Below are 22105 nucleotides of genomic sequence, written 5' to 3' on the forward strand. Positions count from 1 at the left end.
TCAGCATCTCTATGTGTTTTTCTCTGTCTAAATGAAGCTGCAAGGTTGCAGGCCCAGAGGATCAAAACTGGTTTGATCAGAGTTGTGGTTTATCCAAATAAATTCTGTGAAGGAAGAAAAGAGCAAGGGAATTGAAGGTGGAACTGAGGATGGATTAGGCAGGAGTGAAGTAGGTGGAGTATAATGAAGTAAATGAAAAGATAGTAGAATCCTGAGGTCTTAGTGGGTGTAAAAGAACTATCTCTTAGAGTTGGGATACTAGAGGGATAGTCCTAGAAGAATGGGATACTTGAAATTAGATTTCGACAGGGTTGCAAGCATTGAAAATACTGAACTCTAGGGTTTGACTATGGATATGGGCTTAAGATAAAATGAATGACAAGATATTTGATAGAGAGCAGGTCAAGGGATTGAGAGGGCAGGAGTTGAAGGAACCATCTATGTCAGTAGTCCTTAACCTGGGGTACGTGAATGAAATTCAGGGGATTTGTGAACTGGAATGGAGATAAATGACATCTTTATCTTTACTAATTCTTTTTTAACAGTTCCTTCAATTATGAATATAGATAAGAAACCAATAAGATAATAGCTGACTCCAATAGAAATTATAGATATTTTCATGCCATTTTACAGTTTTGCAGGTTCTTCAAAATATTATTTATGTTAATCACCATTGTAAAATTATGATAGTTATTAGATCCACTGCAGATATTTTTATTTAAAGTGTTAGAAAAAGCCACATGCATTCTTATATTACATTTTTAAAAATACTTTGATAATGGTATTTCACTACAACAGTTTTCTTTATAATCCTATATATTTTTTCTATATTTAAAGTATTACTCTTAGAAGTAGTCCCTAGGCTTCATCCCCACTAGATTTCTAAAGGGATCCAGAACACACACACATAAATTTTAAGAACTGGTGACTTAAGATAGTGAAATCAACAATTATTTCAGGAATAATATTGCAGAGAATGACAGTGATCCAGGAGTTAAATCTTGAATGAATGAGGAAAGTGCGTATGGGTTATTAGTAACTGCAATAGCAGAAGGAGCTGGTGATGGCATGAGATTGGAAGCTGGCACGGGTTTTTGTTGTTGTTGTTTGTTTTAGAGGAAGGAGAGAGTGAGAATTGTTTAGAAATGGCAGTGAATTACATGGACACTTCCCTTACCTCCTGGTCCAATAGGAGACATATAGGAAAGAAAACAGAGGATCCACCATTCCAGAGGATTGCAGGGAAGAAAGAGTGTCATTTAGAGAGACCCAGGTGTTTGAGCAAGATGAAGTGAACATTCACAAATGAGGCTGAGCGTGAGTTTGAGAAGGCACAAGGGAAGTGTTTTAAATGGTGAAAGGGGAGAGTTAGGGGATGGAATCAGAAAATATGATGCACATAACCATAGGAGGAATTGAATCCAGGGGATGGGTCTTGGGCTTCTTGTAGGGATTAGCATGTCAGGGAAAGGGGGCATGATGGTTTTCATCCTGATGGCCTGAGGCAGACTATGTAGAGGTGAGTGGAGGTGCAGAAGGAAGTGAGAGAGAGCAGGGCTCTTGCTAGGCATGTGCAGATTTCTGGCCCTCCATCATCTACCCTCCAGCACTTTTCTAATTTCATAATAATTTTCCCCCTTCTTCCCTCCAGCTCCACTGGCTCCTTGCTGTTTCTCAAATACTGTATGTGTGCTCATACTTCATTGCCTTTGTTGCCATTCCCACTGTCTGACCTGCTCTTTCACAAGATACCTGTCTGACCTGCTCCTTCATTTTGTTCAGGTTTCTGTACAAACATCACTTTATTAGAGAGGATGTCCCTGACCATCATAAACAGTATATAATTCTCTCACTTCTTATTAGTTTCTGTCCTCTTAAACTGCTTTTTTTCCCCCTTAACACTTAACATTGCCAGATTAATCATTTATCTAATGAATGAATCCTTCTTATCTAGGTCCTCCCACCAGAATATAAGCTCCATCATAGAGCCAGAAGTTGGTTTTGTTTACTACTGTATCCCCACCACCTAGAATAGTACTTACCATGTGGTAGGCACTCAGAACATCCTCAGTGAAAGAATAAGTATAGTCAGAAACGACCCTCAGAGGATAAAGGGATAATAATATACTGCCTAGTAATTTAAACTCCAAAGTCAATTGAAGATTTGTTTACTTAACTTTGCTTAGTCTGTATTTCTCACCTGCAAAGTAGAGATGATAGTAGTACTTACTTCAGAGAGCTAATAAGAATAAGTGAGAAAAAGTGTACAAGCATCTTACAGAGTACCTAACACTTAAAATTTCTGGATTTTTTTTCCAGAGTCTTTCCATATTTGAAATTAGAGATTTTGTTTACTTACCAAGCTACTGACTCTATTTTCCCCCAGCAACCTGAACTTCTTGTCTGGGACCTTTCAAACATCCTTCTGCCCACAGGTTAGCAAGATATGACTTTAGTGCTCTATCTTTCTGAGCAGTACTCATTACCTCACTTCTTATAGTTCTCTCTTACCGAAACTTCTTACACATGCCCTCTTTTCTGTAAGACCATGCTCAATTTGTGATCACATTGTTACTCTTCCTGGTAGAATAATTCATGTTCAGGTATTAGACTGTGTTAATGGCATATTATGTTATTCCTGTCAGTATTTGCATTTAATTTAGGGACTTATATCCTTAAAGTAAAGCAGACAATGGTGAAATAATGTGAAGTATCTAAGACCTGCTTTTTTGTTTTTTTGCATTCTTTAGTTCATTTAGTGTAGGTGCTTGCCAACTTCACCTATAAGTTAGAGCAGCTCTGATTATGTTTTATCTTTCTTTTCAAGCATGTGGTACCTAACATTAATTTCCCTAAACAGAATCATAGAGATTTAGATTCAAAGGGACCTTAGAGATTATCCAGACCAGAGATTTTCAGCTTTTTTTTTTTTTAAGCAGCAAGACCTTTTCTCAAATGAAATGTTATGTAGAAAAGTGCTATATAGATTAATAAAAGCACAGCTGATTGCTAAGTGCAGGAATCTAAGCCCTATAGGTCTCCCTTTGTTGTCTGGGGCAGTCCCCTGGAACCCTTAGGGCTCCCCAGAGTGCTGTTTTAAAACCACTAATTTACACCAACCCTTTCATTTTTCCAGCTGAGGAAATACACCAAGAGAGTTTGTGTTTCACCCAGTGTTACAGCATAAATTAGTTGGATTAAGAACAGTCCTCACATGTGCTGTATGTAAGAAAACACTAATAGACCAGTATGGAAGTTCTTATTTCTAATGCAGATGACTTTTACTATCTCATTTCTTTTAATCCACCAACTTTTTTTTTTTTTTTTATTTTTTTTTATTTTTATTTATTTGACAGCGAGAGAGAGATCACAAGTAGGCAGAGGGAGAGAGAGAGGGAAGCAGGCTCCCTGCTGAGCAGAGATCCCGATATGGGACTCGATCCCAGGACTCTGAGATCATGACCCGAGCCGAAGGCAGCGGCCTAACCCACTGAGCCACCCAGGCGCCCAATCCACCAACTTTTATTTGGTGTTCATACTACATATGAAACACTTTCTATAGTTATAACCGATAAAAAGATTTATGAAACATTAGCCTTTTGCCTAAAAAAAGCAAATAGTATAGTTGGGAAAATAAAACATGCAGTTGAAAATGTAAATATAGCTTCCAGACTTGAGAGGTAGCAAAGAAGTGTGACATTAATTAAAAATAAATGATATCAATAATAAACTCTGCTGGAGCTCAAAAGAAGGTTGAAGCTACTCCATTTGGGTGAGAAAGGTTTAAAAAGGAACTATAGTTGAGCTAACACTTCGCTATGTGAATAGGTATGAGGAATATGTCGTATGAATAAGAGCAGAGCTTTATGTAAATAGCAGCTCCTTCATTTATCCCTATGTAATGTTGGGGAAGTTCTTAAGCTCTGAGCCTGTTACTTCATCAGCAAAATGGAGATAAATAGGATATATATTAATCAAGGACGTATTAATTGGTATGACATGAACTTTAAAATGTCCATTGTTTATCACAATAGAAATTTATTTCTCCTTTGTACCAGTGTCTATGCTGGGCAGCTTTCCATCGAGTCAGTCAGGGACACAGATTGCTTCTCTTTCAGCTTCTGCCTCCCCTAGGTTGTTTTTCAGAGAGAGTATTTTCTTTGGGAAGGTTTTCAAGAGATGAGCTTTAAAGTGGTATATAGTATTCTTCTCATTTTCTATTGGCCAAAACTTAATTATAGAGCTATCCCTAAACACAGAGGATGTAGTTAAGCTGTGTACACAATTTGGAAAGGAAACAAGTCTCAGCGAGCACATGGAGATCTCTGCTACCTCACAGAGTTTTGCGGAAGATTGGAGGAAATAATGTATGTGACATGCTTAGTGCAAGACATGTATGGCATGTAGAAGAATTTAAAAATCCTCTTTAAGATATAGATAAATTTATATAATGTTTTGCTGGGTACAGATAATTGACTAAATTTCTATTAACATGTGTTTTAGCCTCTTTTTGGAGAGGTATCAACTTATTTTTGACTCTTGGCAATGATACTTGACTTTTAAAATGATTCTTCTTGGTAAATTCTTTTCTCCTTCTTTTAGCATGGCGTTATTGCTACAGAAGATGAAGAATATTTTATTGAACCATTAAAGAATACCACAGAGGAGTCCACACATTTTAGTTATGAAAATGGTCATCCTCATGTTATTTACAAAAAGTCTACCCTCCAGCAACGACATCTGTATGATCACTCTCATTGTGGGGTTTCAGGTGAGTGAGTGTGTGGCTTTTACAAAGTGTATTGTGTTGAATTGCCACTGTCTTTCTTCTGACACCTATGGAAAGGTTAATAATAAAAGTCAATAGGAATTTGAGTAATTAGAATGACAATGCCCAGAGTCCTCTTAAAAGATGTCACCTATCCAAGTACCATATGACTTCATTCATATTTGAAATTTAAGAAACAACATAAGGAAAAAATGGAAAAAAAATTAAAAAGACATGAACAAAAAACCAGACTCTCAATTACAGGGAGCGAACTGGGTGATTGCCAGAGGGAGGGTGGATGTGGTGGTGGGTAAAATAGATAAAGGGAATTAAGAGCACACTTGTCTTGATGAACACTGAGTAATGTATAGAATTTTTGAATCATTATGTTCTACACCTGAAACTATTATAACTGTATGTTAATTATGTTAATTATACCTGAATTAAAAAAACAAGAAGAAAAAAAAAACTACCTTCCCTTTCATTGGAGAAAAAAGGATGTTACTTATCGGTAGTTGGAAGCTCTTTGAGAAGTTCTTAAAATATAAGTCTGTGTGAAATTAGTTTTTCTTTGAAGGGGAAAAAGAACCCACCCTATTTTATTCAGGTAATAGTTATAATTTTCAAGCACAAGTGTTGCCTAGTCCTCTGTGCTGTTTGGTTAGCCTGATGTTTTTATGCTAATGGCGAGATGTTAGACACTTGAATAAGATTTGAAGAGTCTTAAGGTAGTATTCAAGTGTTAGGGTGCTCTAGAGGCTCCTTATGATTCTCTCTCTCCCTCTCCCTCTGCCCCTCCCCTGTCTCTCTCTCTAAAAAAATTAATAATAATAATAATAAATAAAAATAAAATCTTAAAAAAAATTGAAGATTCAATTTGTTCTGTATAGTTCTTGTAGTGGAGCCAGGGATAGTATATTTCAGTATTTCAGCAGGTTTCAGCTTAATACAAAGAAAAGTTCAGCAACAAGTAATTTTAGAAAAAAGTGGGATGGGTTCAACAAATAGATTTATAAAAAATAGAATGGGTTAAACAAACCCATTGTTTTGTTTATATCCATACTTGGGCTCCTTTTCTTCTGCTTCAAGTCTAAGTGTGCTCTGGAGTTCTTTCTTCAAGTGACTGTTCTCATTGTACGTACACGTCTTGGGTAATCTCTGGGACGTCCTTGTTGATGAAGAGTAATTGATACAGAAAAAGGCCACTTCAAGTGAAGCTGCTTAAGGCATAACATAAAATTTCATAGAAAACAATGAAAAACTTTTTGATGGATCTTTGCATTGAGAAATGAAACTAAAAATTATGGAAATAGTTTAGTTTATCTTATATTTACTGAATTTAAACTGTAAGTACAGCAATATATAAATTCATGAAAAACTAGGATTCAAAGATTTAGTTGTTTATTGCAATATAATTTTCCTATCATTTTTTTCCATAACATGGCATCCTTCACATCATGATTGTAAAGATGACTTTTTGCAAAAATATTTAAAGATTTCATTATATTCATTGTATTCTGAAAGATAACTCTTAACCCTTAGATATTCAAATTATCCTCTTTTGGAGGGCCTATCTTATTATACATCGGTCTTGCTGAGGTAGATCCTTCTTTTCCAAAGGTTGAGGCATGAATCAGATAGTTCAGCAAATCTACTCTTATTGCCAACATAAGTTGTCCTTGTTGGGGAGGATTTTCTTCTTTTATGGTCTCTCCCCCTGGATTACTGTGCTACTCGCAAAAAATAAAGCAGGTGAATGAGATATTCTTGAATGGCTGAAAAATCTTAAGTGAATTACTGCGACTATTTCCTCACTTTTAGTCTATTCACTAGTCATTTCTGTTACCTTTAACACCAGTCTATTTAGTTCAGACCCTTGTTATCTCTTGCCTGCACCCCTGTAATGACTTTCTAACTGGAGTCTTCCTGTCTTCAGCTTTGTTTTTGTCATTAGTGGGCTGTCTCCTACATCTGGCTACATTATACTCTTTATTCCTGTCTTCCTTCCCTCCCTCCCTCCTTTGCAAGATTTTATTTATTCATTTGAGACAGAGACAGAGAGAGTACAGGCAGGGTAAGAGGCAGAGGGAGAGGGAGAAGCAGACTTCCCGCTGAGCAGGGAGCCCAACATGGGCTGGATCCCAGCATCCTGGGATCATGACCCGAGCTGAAGGCAGATGCTTACCTGACTGAGCCACAAAGATGTCCCTGTATTACACACTTTCAGATGTTTCACTGGCTTCCCAAGAGTGGAAAATCTGTCATAGTTCCCTAAGTTCTATAGGAATATCACTAAAAAAAAATGTTTTATGATTAATAAATTTGGGAAATGTCTGGTTAAGAACTACTGATCTTAATTATGATACTATTTTGACAGCGTAATTCAATTGACATGTGCATTTATAGGTGTTAATTCCCAGCTAACTGGTTATTGGGAACTCAATTTTATATCAAAATATAATATAGAAAAACCCTTTGAGAGAGGGCACATTTATCTCATATTCAGACATAAATTTTCCTATTCTGATTAAATTGTATTATCAATCTCAAAAAATAATATAAAATACTTGTTTTTTGTAGAAAATTTAGTAAATATGTGCTAAAAAGAAAAAAAGGAAGTGAAAATTGCTCTTTACCACTACCCAGGTATAACTGAATACTCTTGTCCATTGATGTAGATATTATTATGTCTCTATACCTGCATTATTTACTTATGTATTTATTAAATAAGTATTCATTTAGCATGTATGTGTGAGGCTATTCGAGGTGTTGAGATGCAGCAATAAAACAAGAAAAGTCTCTGCTCCCATGAGGCTTATATTCTAGTGAAGAGAGTTAATAAAAAAAGCAATCAAGCAAACAAATAAATACATGGCCAACTATCAAGAAGTAACAAGTGCTATTAGTGAAATATAAAGCAGGTCCACGCAATAATTTTGAACAACTTGTATATATTAAAAATATTTTGAACAACTTGTATATATTAAAAATATTTTGAGATTGATCAAAAATTTAAGATCTTATTTCAGATGACAAAGAGATCTACATATTTGATTTTGGGGAAAAGTTCTTTACTGTATATATTTATGGAGGAATGTTTTCTTTGACATTCTAAACTCTTTCCAAAATTAAATTGAGCATATGTAGTATCATTTGAATAACTATTGATCTTTGTTTTGAAACAAGTCAGTTGTGTATTCTCTTTTAGACTAAACAAGATATTAGTTACAGATCATTAAGCTTAACATTAAGCAGTCAGTTGACAATTACAGCATGTAGATAATGTTTTGTAATGACCTAATCATGCTGGATTAATTGAATTTTTAAAGTGAAACCAGATATCTTGATTACATTTATTCATTGTGTGTGTATTTTTTATATATCAGACTACAAATTCTTTGCATAGAAGCTCTTTCCATTTATGAATATCCATCAAAGACATTATATATACATTTATCTGTTGGAGTGAATACCAAGCAAACTAACAATTTAAAAAGCCAGAAGTCTGAAATTTTTTAAAATGATGATAACAGTAACTACTTTATATTGAGTACTATCTAATGAGGAACATTATTGCTGTGTTTATTTTGCCCAATCAAGTCTTATTCTTTTCACAAATACTTCAAATAAATATAAGGAGAAATTGAATGGATCAGAGGAGTGAAAATGATCAAAATAATGGAAATGAAATCCTACATTTATTTATTTATTTTTTAAAAATATTTTATTTATTTGACAGAAATCACAACTAGGCAGAGAGGCAGGCCGAGAGAGAGGAGGAAGCAGGCTCCCTGCGGGGCAGAGAGCCCGATGCGGGGCAGAGAGCCCGATGCGGGGCTCGATCCCAGGATCCTGGGATCATGACCTGAGCCGAAGGCAGAGGCTTTAACCCACTGAACCACCCAGGCGCCCCGAAATCCTACATTTAGACATTTAAACTGTTCATCTGGAGGAAGGGAAAACTAGGCATGATTTGAATACATGGTTTTATGGTTTTATGATATTGGAAGATGAGTAAAAAAAGAACTGGAATTATGTTAATGCAGAAAGGATTTTGACCATTTCATAACAATGTTACTACAAACTCAGTGGCTTAAGCAATATACTTTTATTATCTCACAACTTCTGTGGACCTGAAGTTGTACATGAATGAGTTAATTGACTTAGCCTCAGCCAGGACTGGGTTCTCTTCTAGAGTCTCGACAGGGGAAGAATCTACCTTCCTATTCCCATGATTGTCGGCAGCATTCAGTTCCTTGCTATTAAAAGACTAAAAGCTTTAGTTTGGTTGTCTGCCAGAGGCCATCTGTAGTTCCTGTCATGTACAGTTCACCAACTTGGTTGCCTACTTCCTTAAAGCCAGCAAAGGAAAGACTCTAGTAAGAAAGATGCTACGATATTATCTAATATAATTATGTACTCATATTTGTGTAATCATGTATATCCCTTTATCTTTGCTATATTCTCTTGGTAAGAAGCAAGATACAGTCCCACCCACACTAAAGAGGAGGAGATCACACAAAGTGCAAACATTGGGAGGTCATGGGGGCCACTTTAAGAGTCTGTCTGGAAGAGGGGAGTACTTACTGGCTGTCCAGGAGTTATACTATTGAAATAAAAAATAATATATCTCTCCCTCTCTTGGCCTTTAGGAATAAAACATACTCATTTAATTTATATGAGTTTCAAAACTATTTTACAGGTATTCGTCATAGTCATTTCCATCTCTTATTTCTTAAAATTTTTAACTCTTACCAAAGTAATTTTTAAAGGGTAAAGGCTAAAGAAATTAGAAAAATAATAGACTGCCAGTTTCTGTCAATTATAGTATATAAATTAATCTGATTCTTCCTCAATAAATTATTTAATAAGTAGATGTTAGAAAGATCATACAGATACGAAAGTAAGGTGTGTAGAGGACCTATACCTGTTCGAGTTTATTAAATAAAGGTAAATGTAAATGAGACAAGTGTTTACAAATACCATAGAACTAAAAGGTTTTCTCTGTACTGAAGGACCAACTGTTAGAAAACAAAGGATTAAACTGCAGTCCACAGTGAAATGTGGTTTAAAGGAAGCCATGCTGGAATCGTAATCCTTCAACTCTTACTGTAGCACCACTTACCTCTAGGTTTTGGAAGAGGACTACTTTGGGTCTCTTTTAGTATAAATAGCTACATATTGTAAAACTAAATAAAAAGCTTAATTCACAGGCTTTTAGAATTGAGGTTTCTAGAGCAGTAGAATTGCTCTAATTAAGGCAGTTTAATAAAAAATCTTACTTTAACATAAATGCTCAAAGACATTTCAGGAATAGGATTTTGGGGGTACCTGGCTGACTCAGTTGGTAGAGCATGTGACTCTTGATATTGAGGTGGTGAGTTCAAGCTCCACATTAGGCATTAGAGCTTACTTAAAAAAAAAAAAGGAACAGATTTTTGCAATATTGATGTTCTTCATCAGAATTGTCTTATGGTATTTATAAAGTTAATACTCTAGTTGTTTTTAAGAAAACCTTATAATGTACATCTAGATTTTAAAATATTATGACATAATCGGTCACTGGAATAATATGCAATGATTATTTTAAAATATTTTTATTCATTAGGCTTATTTTTTGTTTTTATGAACAGCTGAATGTTATTAATGTTCAATTTGTTTCAAATAAGATGACTATTTTAAAAACTTTAAAGAGTTTAATTTTCTCACTACTGTATTTCCTCATCCCCTCTCCTCACTGAAATATCTTAATACTTTAGAAAATTTATGAGAAGCATGTCTATATGAAAGATTTAAAAATAAGCAAGCCTTATTGGTGAACCTATCTGAACTAGTTAATTATTTTGTTGTAGACCTCATAAGAAGTGGCAAACCTTGGTGGCTGAATGACACATCTACTTTTCCTTCTTCACTACCAATTAATGGCACGCATATCCGCCACAGACAGAAGAGATCAGTAAGCATTGAGCGGTTTGTGGAGACATTGGTAGTGGCAGACAAAATGATGGTGGGCTACCATGGCCGCAAAGACATTGAACATTACATTTTGAGTGTGATGAATATTGTAAGTTTGATGCCTCTATATAATATTTTAACTTAATAATTTGTGGTTTTGACTAAGGTCATGGATTTTTAATGTGAATTAATGATTTTAAGAATTTACTCATCTAAAATGAGAAAGTATTAATATATTAATGTTTCAGTTCCATAGGAAATAAATTTAAAGATGAACTTTTGTTCATTTTAGATAATGTGTTTTTGAATGGGTCATATATTAAATCCTATTTAAGAGTTTTCTTTAACTTGGAACATCAGCTCACCCTCTTAATTACTATGTTATAGTTTATTTGGGGGGAAAATATTTCTTGAGGTAGATTTGTATAAAATTCTTTTATGGAGGCATCTTGAGGGTAGAATTCTCAGTGAGATGGGATAAAATAATATCTTTATATACAAAGTGGTTTAATTTATGAAAAATTGTTTTACCATTCTTTAAAAAAGTACTAAACAATCGGCCTATGATTTTTGTCTGACTTTGTGTCTTTTCTTATTTTCTGGAGGTCAGGTTGCCAAACTTTACCGTGATTCCAGCCTAGGAAACGTTGTGAATATTATAGTGGCCCGCTTAATTGTTCTTACAGAAGATCAGGTAAGAATGAGTTAGTTTAGAAATCTAAAACCTTTAAGAAACAGGCTATAGAATTATGTATTATAAAATATTTTATTATCGATCCTCTTAGGAAGTTCTAGTTGAATATGATTTTCACTACTAAGCATTTAATATTTTAAGTAGTTTATAATAATATAACTCCTATGTCATGTTAAGGCTCCATATATGTATATTAGCTTTATGTTTCAGTATAAAGATGAGCATTTGCATGACAGATCTACTAATAGTGGTTTTGGTTGCTGGGAGTCACATATATTCACATGATCATTAAAGCTGGAACTGGAAAGAATATTCAATAGTACACTAAATTAACTCTAGGTCAGATATTACAGAGATAAAAATTGGCAAGAGATTATTCCTAGAAACCACTGCTTCTAATTATAGTCCCACTTTAGTCTTCAAAAGTTTTAACAACTGACCTTAGAAATTTGTTTGGAACATTTCTGGTATGCATGTTGTATTGCAGCCAAACTTGGAGATAAACCACCATGCAGACAAGTCTCTCGATAGCTTCTGTAAATGGCAGAAATCCATTCTCTCTCACCAAAGTGATGGAAACACCATTCCAGAAAATGGGATTGCCCACCACGATAATGCTGTTCTTATTACTAGGTATGGTTTGTTGCAAATATTTTATCTTTGATTGTTGTGTTTGATATTTTAATTATATTTGGTTCTGTCTAAAGCCTCATTCAGATAATGAGTATATTGAAAGCAAACTGGTAAATTTGTTAACCACAATTGAGAAAGAATATATTACACTATTATAGTATTTGCATCAAATGAACCAAATAAGAAAAAAGAACATATTTAGAGTTGACTTAGAAATATAATAAACATCTTTCCTTCAACTGATATCTATTCCTAAGGTTTAATTGGAAGCACATGTATGTTTTCTTCATTGAACAAAATACATAATAAGACAAAGATTAAAAAGTATGAGATTATATTTTAAAAACAAAGCTGAGTCATCATTCTTGGTTATAAAATACGTTAATTATTCTTATCTCCAAATTGTTAGAAGGGAGGACATCAATAGTTACACAATTTACTTGCATGAATGTTTATTTAATTAAAAATATTTTAATTAATGTCTAAATATAAAGAAGCACATTTATTACATTACATGTTGATAGCTTGCTTCTCAGGGAAAAAATTATTATTTGATGATAATGCAATGAATTTATATATTTCTTTCCAGTTTTACATAACTTGTTCAGATCCTTTTATTCCTTACTCTCCAATAAGAACTCTGTAAAATAGATACCATTATTATTTTTGCCATGTAAAAAAATGAGGAAACTAGTTTAAAATACTTTAATTGCTCAAGTAAGTGAAAGCACAGATCTCAAACCCTGGTAATCCTGTCTTCTATGACTGTACTATGCTAGCTGTCTTAGTTTTTTTATACCTTAATTATGACTGGTTAGAAGCATGCTTAAATCATTTAAGATGAACTTGTCTTTTGACCTCTTATCAGTATTTAAAAATGAAAAAAAATAAGCAAAATGGAAACATTATTCTTCTTAGTAAAATAAAATATTCTTTGTTATCTTATTTCTTGAATTGGCAAGATAGTATTTAACATGTATTTCTTCTGTGGTGTGCCCATTGACTCTACATTAAACTATACGAAGGGAGTATAAAGTTGCATGGCATCTTGCAATCTTGAGATCCTAGAAGATAATGTGATTTTAACTTTTTAAAAAATGTCCCTGTTAACTAAGTTGTAGAGTTAAAGCTTCTGTGTTTTTTTTTTTTTTAACAATTCTAATTACTATAATTGACTTCATCTACCTGGCATTGTAAACTAGAAAATTTTGTTTATGACATGCTTGCTGAATAAAAACAACATTGTATGGGTTCTGTATTCATATGTGTTGACATGTCAGTGTGATAAATTCTGCAATTCTTCAGAGTCTTGTGGTCTGGAATGATTCCCAAATGTATTTCAGGAGTTAAAAATACACTAAGAATTGTGCAAATATAGAAACATTTGTATAAAAAAATATATATGGATATGATTAGTGTCAATGAAATTACTAGAGGAAAATGTTTGTTATATATGGTTAGCAAAATGATCACAGATAATTTACATTGGCTTCTGTGTTTATATTTATAAAGTCCAACTCTCCCCAAAAAGACAATGCCCAGTGGACTCCTAGTGCTTTATATTTTTGTTATTGTATGTGCATTCAATTTTTAGCTTTTGCATCAAGTGACAGTAGCTATACCAAGAGTGCACGTTTAGAAGTATTTGAGTCGTGAAATTTATCTGGGCAGTTAGCCATCTTTTCTTTGCACTGGCTGCAATATTCAGCTGTCTTGTTCCTCTGAATTGGTCCAGATATTTTTCTGATCCTCTGCAGAGCTCTTCCTTGTTTCTATAAGCTACTTTGAGTGCCTTCTTGATACCCGAGGCTTGAATGTAAAATTTTCGTTTTAAATTTGTTTCCTAATAGTCAGACTAGTACTGGAAATGATCTCAGGATTTAACAGGACAGTATTTTGAAGAGTTCGTATCTCATACCATTTTTGATTGGTTATATAGTGGAGGTTAGAAAAGTACCTCTTTTTTTTTTTAATATTTTATTTATTTGACAGAGAGAAATCACAACTAGGCAGAGAGACAGGCAGAGAGAGAGGAGGAAGCAGGCTCCCTGCAGAGTAGAGAGCCCGATGCGGGGCTTGATCTCAGGACCCTGAGATCATGACCTGAGCTGAAGGCAGAGGCTCTAACCCACTGAGCCACCCAGGCGCCCCAGAAAAGTAGCTCTTTGGGGCGGCATAGAGTGCCTTTTTGAATTGTTGTTGTCTCAAAGTAAATTTTAGCTTATTTAAATGTCTACTTACTTAAAAGTCTAATGAATTATTAAGGCCATGGAGTGACTTCTAAATCTGATGAATGTCATCTGTAATATATAGAGTTTTTTGTTGGATGGTTAACCATCTTGATTCTTTCTTATATATTTTTAATTTGTGAAACTGAATATATCTTTAAATCATACTACTACTTTTAGTGAAGTTAAAGAATTTTTGTAGATGCTCTTATATTAATGTTTTTCATTGCTCTTATATTACCGTTTTTCATAGCCTTCTGTAACTTACTCATTACCATATTCAGGATTATGACTTCACCATTTATAGGTAAAATCATGATTTGTGTTTGCTTAAAATGTCAGCTCACTAGAGAGAATGTATAATGTGTTTACTGCGAATTCCAGAGAAAAATTAATGGGTATGTTTATCTCCACTAGGCCAAATTTTATCTCAGTGATTTAAATGTTTTAAGCAGAAAACCACTTGGAACTGTAGTTACTTAGGTAATAATAGTTACTTTTGAAAAAATGAAAGTATAAAAACTCAAAATACTGTCTTCTCTTAGCAAATAATATTTTTATATTGATATAAATTTAAAGCAAACTGCTCTACAAAGCTATCTGTCACTGTGACTAGACATAAATAAATAAGCAATATAAAATATTTAAAATTCTGGGAGTGCCTGGATGGCTTAGTCACTTGGGCATCCGACTTGATTGTGGCTCAGGTCATGATATCAGGGTCGTGACATTGAGCCCTGCATGGGGCTCTACACTGAATGAGGAGCCTGCTTAAGATTCTCTCTGCTTCTCCTTTTGCCCTGCTCTACTCCCAACCTCTCTCTAAATAAAAAGTTAATTAATTTTAAAAAATTGTTTTATCTGGTATAAAAAATACTGCATTAACACCAAAGAGTATATTAAAAACTATATATACACATATTATTTTAATTTTGTGTACATTTATTTGTATACGTAAGTGTATATGTATATATATGTTTATATAATGAATGTTTGTTATATACCAGCTAGCTTTATCTGGGAGCCTGCTTCCCCCTCTCTCTCTGCCTGCCTCTCTGCCTACTTGTGATCTCTGTCAAATAAATAAATATTTTTTAAAGATTTTATTTATTTATTTGACAGAGAGAGATCACAAGTCATCTCTGTCAAATAAATAAATAAAATATTTTTTAAAAGATTTTATTTATTTATTAGAGAGAGATCACAAGTGATCTCTGCCAAATAAATAAATAAACTATTAAAGAATTTATTTATTTATTTGACAGAGAGAGATCACAAGTAGGCAGAGAGGCAGGAAGAGAGAGAGCAGGAAGCAGGCTCTCTGCTGAGCAGAGAGCCTGATGTGGGACCTTGATCCCAGGACCCTGAGATCACGACCGGAGCCAAAGGCAGCCGCTCAACCCACTGAGCCACCCAGGCGTCCAATAAATAAAATATTTTAAGAATTTTAAAAAATTTAAAGTACAATTGACAGTATCTACTTTTTTTCTTTTTATAATTTTTTTTTCAGCGTAACAGTATTCATTGTTTTTGCACAACACCCAGTGCTCCATGCAAAACGTGCCCTCCCCATTACCCACCACCTGTTCCCTACCTCCCACCCCTGACCCTTCAAAACCCTCAGGTTGTCTTGAAAGTTTGTAGCCATTATTTCCTTTAATAAGCTTTTTGCCTCTTTCTCTCTTCTCCTTCTTGGACTCCCATGATGCTAATATTTCATTTGCTCATGTTCCATAATTTAGGTAGGTTTTCTTCATTATTGTTGTTTTATTTTGTTTTTGTTTTTCTTTTAGTGGGTAATATCAAATAACTTGTTTCCAGGTTCATGGTTTCTTTCTTCTGTTCCATATGTCTGCTGCTGTTGCTCTCTACGCATTTTTTAAAATTTCATTCATTTTATTCTTCAGCTTCAGAATTTCTATTTGATTCTTTTATATAATTTTGATCTCCCTTTTGAATTTATTATTTTATTCACACATTCTTTTTCTGATATCACTGAGTTGTGGATCTTTTTGTAGCTTGCTGAACTTTTTAAGAACAATTATTTTGAATTATTTGTCAATTTGTAGATTTCCATTCCTTTGCAGTCAGTTACTGGAAAATCATTGTATTCATTTGGTGGTGTCGCATTTCCTTGATTTTTCATCTTTCTATAGCTTTGTGTTAATATCTGTACATTTAATAGAATAGTCGCCTTTTCCAGATTTTACGGAATGGTTTTGGGAGAGAAGGATCTTCGTTTGTGAGCATAAGAGTACTGGCTGGGTTAAGTATGGCGTTTCTAGCTCTGGGAAAGTTCCAGCAATGTAGTCTCTATTCACCTGTGTTAGCTGAGATTAGCCTTAGTGAAGATTTCAAAGTTTCTCAATTGTCAAGGCTACGTTTTTCTGCAGCTGTAGTAAAGGCTGTTGGGGACCACAAGATCTCTTTTTCTTTCATGGGGGATGTCATGATTCAAGGGATTTCTCTTGAAGAGGGGTCCAGCTTGCAAGTACGCATGAATGTTGGTAGTACTGATATCTGATATGTGGGGACATTTGGTAATTTTAAAAAAATAATTGAATATGATACTATATAACTAGGTCAAGCAATGATTAATATTTTGTACTTGAAACTCTACAAACAGAATTTAAAAAGATAAAATGGAACTGTGTATATATACACTTAAAAAGTTATGCATGTTGGGGCACCTGGGTGGCTCAGTTGTTTAAGCACCTGCCTTCCACTCAGGTCACGATCCTGGGTCCTGGGATCCAGCCCCGTGTCTGGCTCCGTACTCAACAGAAAATTTGCTTCTCCTTCTCCCTCTCTCTGCTATCCCCACTGACTGTGCTCTTTCTCTCTCTCTCTGTCTGTCAAATAAATAGAATCTTTAAAAAAAGTTATACATGTTAAAACACTTTCATATTATTCTAATTAAGCTTTGTATTAAGAAACTGTAAATTAATAGGTGCTTTGGAGTACATATCTACAATTTGACAGATTTAAAAATTATTTATATTCCCATGTGAATATTCACCAAATTTAAAGTGAAGACAATTTCCTTCTTTTTTTTTTTTTAATATCTTTAAGATTTTATTTATTTCTTTGAGAGAGAGAGATAAAGATAGTGAGAGAGCAGGAGCAGAGGAGAGAGGGAGAAGCAGGCTTCCCACTGAGCCGGGAGCCTGATGCAGGCTTCCATCCCAAAACCCTGGGACCATGACCTGAGCTGAAGGCAGAAGCCCAACTGACTGAGCCACTCAGGTGCTCCCAAGTCAAGACATTTTCTAAATTTATTATGTAGCAAAAGCACTCAAGAAATCTTTTTTTTTTTTTAAAGATTTTATTTATTTATTTGACAGACAGAGATCTCAAGTAGGCAGAGAGGCAGGCAGAGAGAGAGGAGGAAGCAGGCTCCCTGCTGAGCAGAGAGCCCTATGCGGGGCTTGATCCCAGGACGCTGGGATCATGACCTGAGGCGAAGGCAGAGGCTTTAACCCACTGAGCCACCCAGGCGCCCAAGAAATCTTTTTATAGTCTGAAAATCAGTAGGAATTTAGAGACATAGAGTATTCTTGTACCAGTGTTGAACAATTAACATGAACAGACTAATACATTAATTTCCTGGAGTTCTTTCCTATCAAACATTAGAATCATGTTTTCCATCTTTAATATACTAGTATATAACAATATATATTTCAGACAGGAGTTTTTATCTAAATTTTTTTGATTATAGATTTATTGAGATATAATTCATAGACCATACACTTTGCCCATTTAAATGTACAGCTCCGTGGCTTTTAGTATATTTGCAGGGTTGTGCAACCATCACCGTAATTAACTTTAGGACATTTCCATCATTCTTATAAGAAGTTGTCACCCAGTCTCTTATCTTTCCCATACCAGCCCCAGACTGAGCAACTACTAATCTACTTTTAGTCTCTATAGCTTTGCCTATTCAGGACTTGTATGAATTGAATGATAAAATATGTAGTCTTTTGTGACTGACTTTTACTTTGCATAGTGTTTTCAAGGTTCATCTACATTGTGTCATATATCAGGACTTCATTCCTCTTACTTGACTATGTTCTTGAAAAGTCAAGATCCAGATCTTTTAACAATGCCTCTATTAATAGGCTATTCTTTAATAATCATACTTCCTTTTCAGTTTTTTATTAATGAAATGCAAAGGACGTATAAATATATCTCATAATACAGATGTAAAAATTGCACACCAAGTCACATATTTTAGTCTTTAATTAAAATGAACATATTTATCCTCTTAAGGGATCATGACTATTTGCTTTGTTGCTGCTGGATTTTAAAGGGATTAGCATTTCCAAAGTCAACTAATATTTTCAGTTGGGAGATTGAAAATAGCTATAAAAAATAGTTTCTTGCTACAACTTGGCCTGTAGTGTGTGAATGTAAGCAAGTTTTCTTAATTTTTATAGAATGTACCTATCAGAATTATATATTACCTTCATGATTATATTTTAAAACAGATAGGAAAAGGAAATTAAATGTGATACATTAATTTTTATTTGGTATTCATTTATGGATTTCTTTTAATCATTAAGGAAATGCCAGATAAATTTTTTATGAACTATCACTAGACTTCTAAGAATATGTCAATTTATTGGCAGCAGAGGGATCTTGAATTCAGTTTGTGGATGAATTGATTTTGTTATTTGGGCATTTTGAGACATTTATTTTTCTCTTACCACTCTGGCTCTTTCATGCTTAGTTATCCAAACCACCTATACCCTTCTTCCTTTTCCAGATTCATTTCATCCCTGGTTGATTCACTTCATCTCTGGTTTGTTTATTCCTTACTCAAGTGTGTTTATCTAGATTCAGTTTCCATTCCAATCAAGGATTGTGATAGACTTGTGCAACCTTAATTTCTTGTGCAATCTGGAACAGTTTTAAGAGTGAGAGAGGGTACCATTGGCAGGTATGCCTAGACAATAGGCACAAACTAAGATCAGGTAAATAAGCATTATGGTCATCCTAGGCATTACCTATATTTCCTTCTTACGCTTTAATTAAAAATGCAAATAAGAAGATATTTTTCTCTCACTGCCTAAGGTTGACTAAATACATGTAATTTAATGAACTATCTTTTTTTTTTACACACCTTGACGAAAACTGGGGTTTATTTGTAATGGACATCATTAAATACTTAAAGAAGGGTCTATTCTAAAATACACTTATTTTTAAGGAATAGTAAGTTTAGTATCTATATTGGTTTTATGGATGTATTTATGCAATTGTTTATTATATGCCAAACTCTTAAGTGCTTTGCAAATGTTTAATCTTTTAAATATCACAATAACTGCATGAGGGAAGTTCTGTTATCTCCATCTTATAGATGAGGAAACTTGGGCACAGGGAAGTGAAATAATTGGCCAGATCACACATTAATTAAAAGACCCAAGATTTATACCAGGTAATCTGGTTCCAGAGTCCTTTGAGAGGAATTTTAAGGGTGTTGAACAAAAAATAATGTGGAGATACTTTAATAATGTTGGTGCCTGTGGTAGGCAGACCTCTTTGATGGCCCTCAGTGATCTTTGCCTGCTGCTGTTCATGATTTTGTGTCATCTGATCCTATTGAGTTTGTGCTAAACCTAATGAATTGACATCTTCACAATGCAGATTCTTCCTACCTACAAAAAGATGTATCTCTTTGTTTATTTAGGTCTTCTCTAATTTTTCTTAGCAATGTTTTGTGATTTTTCAATGTTTTCACACTTGTTTGTTCTTGTTGTAAATGGTATTTTTAAAATTTCATTTTATAATCATTCATCACTAGTATATACAAATACAATTGGTTTGTATCCTGCACTTTTGCTAAGTTCATTTATTAGTTTTAGTAGCTTTTTAAAAGATTACATTGGATTTTCTACGAAGATAATCATGTTTTCGAGGTTAAAGATAGTTTTATGTCTTCATCTTTTTTTAGTGTATTAATGCAGTGAGTGTGTTGACTAGTTTAGAATATCTTAACAATCTTGTATTCCTGGGATTGGCCATGATGTATTATCCTTTTAATATATTATTAGATATGATTTGCCAATATTTTATTTATTGCATCTATTTCTTTTTTTTTAAATTTTATTTATTTTTTGAGAGAGAGACAGAGCATGAGTTGGGGGAGGGGCGGAGGAAGAGGGACAAGCAGACTCTCCACTGAGTAGCGAGCCTGATTTGGGGATCAATCCCAAACCCTGAGAGCATAACCTGAGCCAAAGATGCTTAACTAGCAGAGCCACCCATATGCCCCTTTTTGCATCTATTCCTTATGAGGTTATTGTTTGGTAGTTTTCTTTCTTTCTTTTTTTTTTTTTAAAGATTTTATTTATTTGACAGAAAGAGACACAGTGAGAGAGGGAAACGCAAGCAAGGAGAGTAGGAGAGGGAGAAGCAGGCTTCCCAAGTAGGGAGTCCGATGCAGAGCTTGATCCCAGGACCCTGGGATCATGATCTGAGCTGAAGGCAGACACTTAACAACTAAGCCACCCAGATGCCCCTGCTCTGTAGTTTTCCTATAATATCTTGGCCTGGTTTTCATAGTAGGGTAATGTTGACCTCCAGAGTGAATTAAAAAATATTTTTTCCTTTTCAGTATTCTGAAAAAGTTCATATAAAATTAGTATTATTTCTTCTGCAAATGTTTTGGGTGGTAAACAAAGTGAAGCCATCTAGACAAGGAGTTTTCTTTGTTGGATAGTTCTTAATTACTAATTCAAATCATTTAAGAGATTAAGGGCTATAAAGTTATTTTATTGAGTGTGCTTTGATAGTTTGACTCTTTCAAGAAATGTATTTCATCTAAGTTGTAGGAGGTATTGACATAGTGGTTCACAATGTCCTGTTATCCTTTTAACATCTGCAGAACATAGAGTGAGGTTACCTCTTTTTTGATATCATTAATTTTTGTTCCTTTTTTCCTAGTCACTGTGCCTAGAGTTTTAATGACCGTCTCAAATTTGGCTTTGGTGGTTTCTCTATTCTTTTTCTGTTTTCTATTTCTTTTATTTCTGCCACGATTTTTACTGTCTTTTGCCCTTCTTTTTGTAGTTTGTTAAAGCAGAAACTGTGGTCATTGATTCATGACCTTTCTGCTTTTTCTGATATGTGTTCGGTGTTATAAAATTTCCTTCTAAATTCAGTTTTATCACATCCCACAAATTTATGTTGTAGTTTCAGCTCAAAATACTTTTTATTTATTTTTTTAAAAGATTTTATTTATTTATTTGACAGCTAGAGATCACAAGTAGGCAGAGAAGCAAGCAGAGAGAGAGGAGGAAGCAGGCTCCCTGCTGAGCAGAGAGCCGGCTGTGAGGCTCAATCCTAGGATCCTGGAATCATGACCTGAGAGCCGAAGGCAGAGGCTTTAACCCACTGAGCCACCCAGGCGCCCCTCAAAATACTTTTTAATTCCCCTTTATTTCTTTTCTTTTCCCCATGCACTACTTTTAGTTCTGAATATTTGTCCCCCCACTGAGATCATTCTTTTATTTCCAATTTAATTCTTTTACAGTCAGAAAATATACTTTGTATTACTCAAATGCTTTTCAACTTATTGAGAATTGTTTTATGGCCCAGAATATGGTCTTTCTTGGTATATGTTTCAAATGCACTTCAGGTGAAAAGAATGTGTATTCACTATTGTTGGATGGAATATCCTAAAAATATTAATCAGATTAATTTGGGGGTTCAGAGTTTTCAATTCTTTTATATCTTACTGATTTAAACAATTTGATTATGATGTGTCTTGAAATAGTTTCCTTCATGTTTAGAGTTGCTGAGATAATTATATCTGATTTTATTAGTTTT

The 22105-nt window shown here is 34.2% G+C and overlaps 1 protein-coding gene across 5 annotated transcripts in view; it reads left to right on the forward strand.

Annotated features, from left to right (window-relative positions):
- ADAMTS6 (ADAM metallopeptidase with thrombospondin type 1 motif 6) overlaps positions 1-22105 on the forward strand; it is a 315702-nt gene that overhangs the window by 19780 nt on the left and 273817 nt on the right. For 4 of the 5 annotated variants that reach the window (XR_006817804.1, XM_046000877.1, XM_046000876.1 and 1 more), the window contains exons 4-7: positions 4603-4771; positions 10621-10832; positions 11334-11417; positions 11905-12050. Coding sequence is in view for 4 of the 5 variants with exons in the window: in XM_046000877.1 (XP_045856833.1) it covers positions 4603-4771; positions 10621-10832; positions 11334-11417; positions 11905-12050 (611 nt within the window). In the remaining variant the exon portion in view is untranslated. The remainder of the gene's footprint in view (positions 1-4602; positions 4772-10620; positions 10833-11333; positions 11418-11904; positions 12051-22105) is intronic. The other variant, XM_046000878.1, reaches the window with a different exon arrangement.

The sequence above is a fragment of the Meles meles genome, chromosome 3 (assembly GCF_922984935.1).
Source record: "Meles meles chromosome 3, mMelMel3.1 paternal haplotype, whole genome shotgun sequence".
In the NCBI taxonomy this organism is placed as follows: Eukaryota; Metazoa; Chordata; class Mammalia; order Carnivora; family Mustelidae; genus Meles; species Meles meles.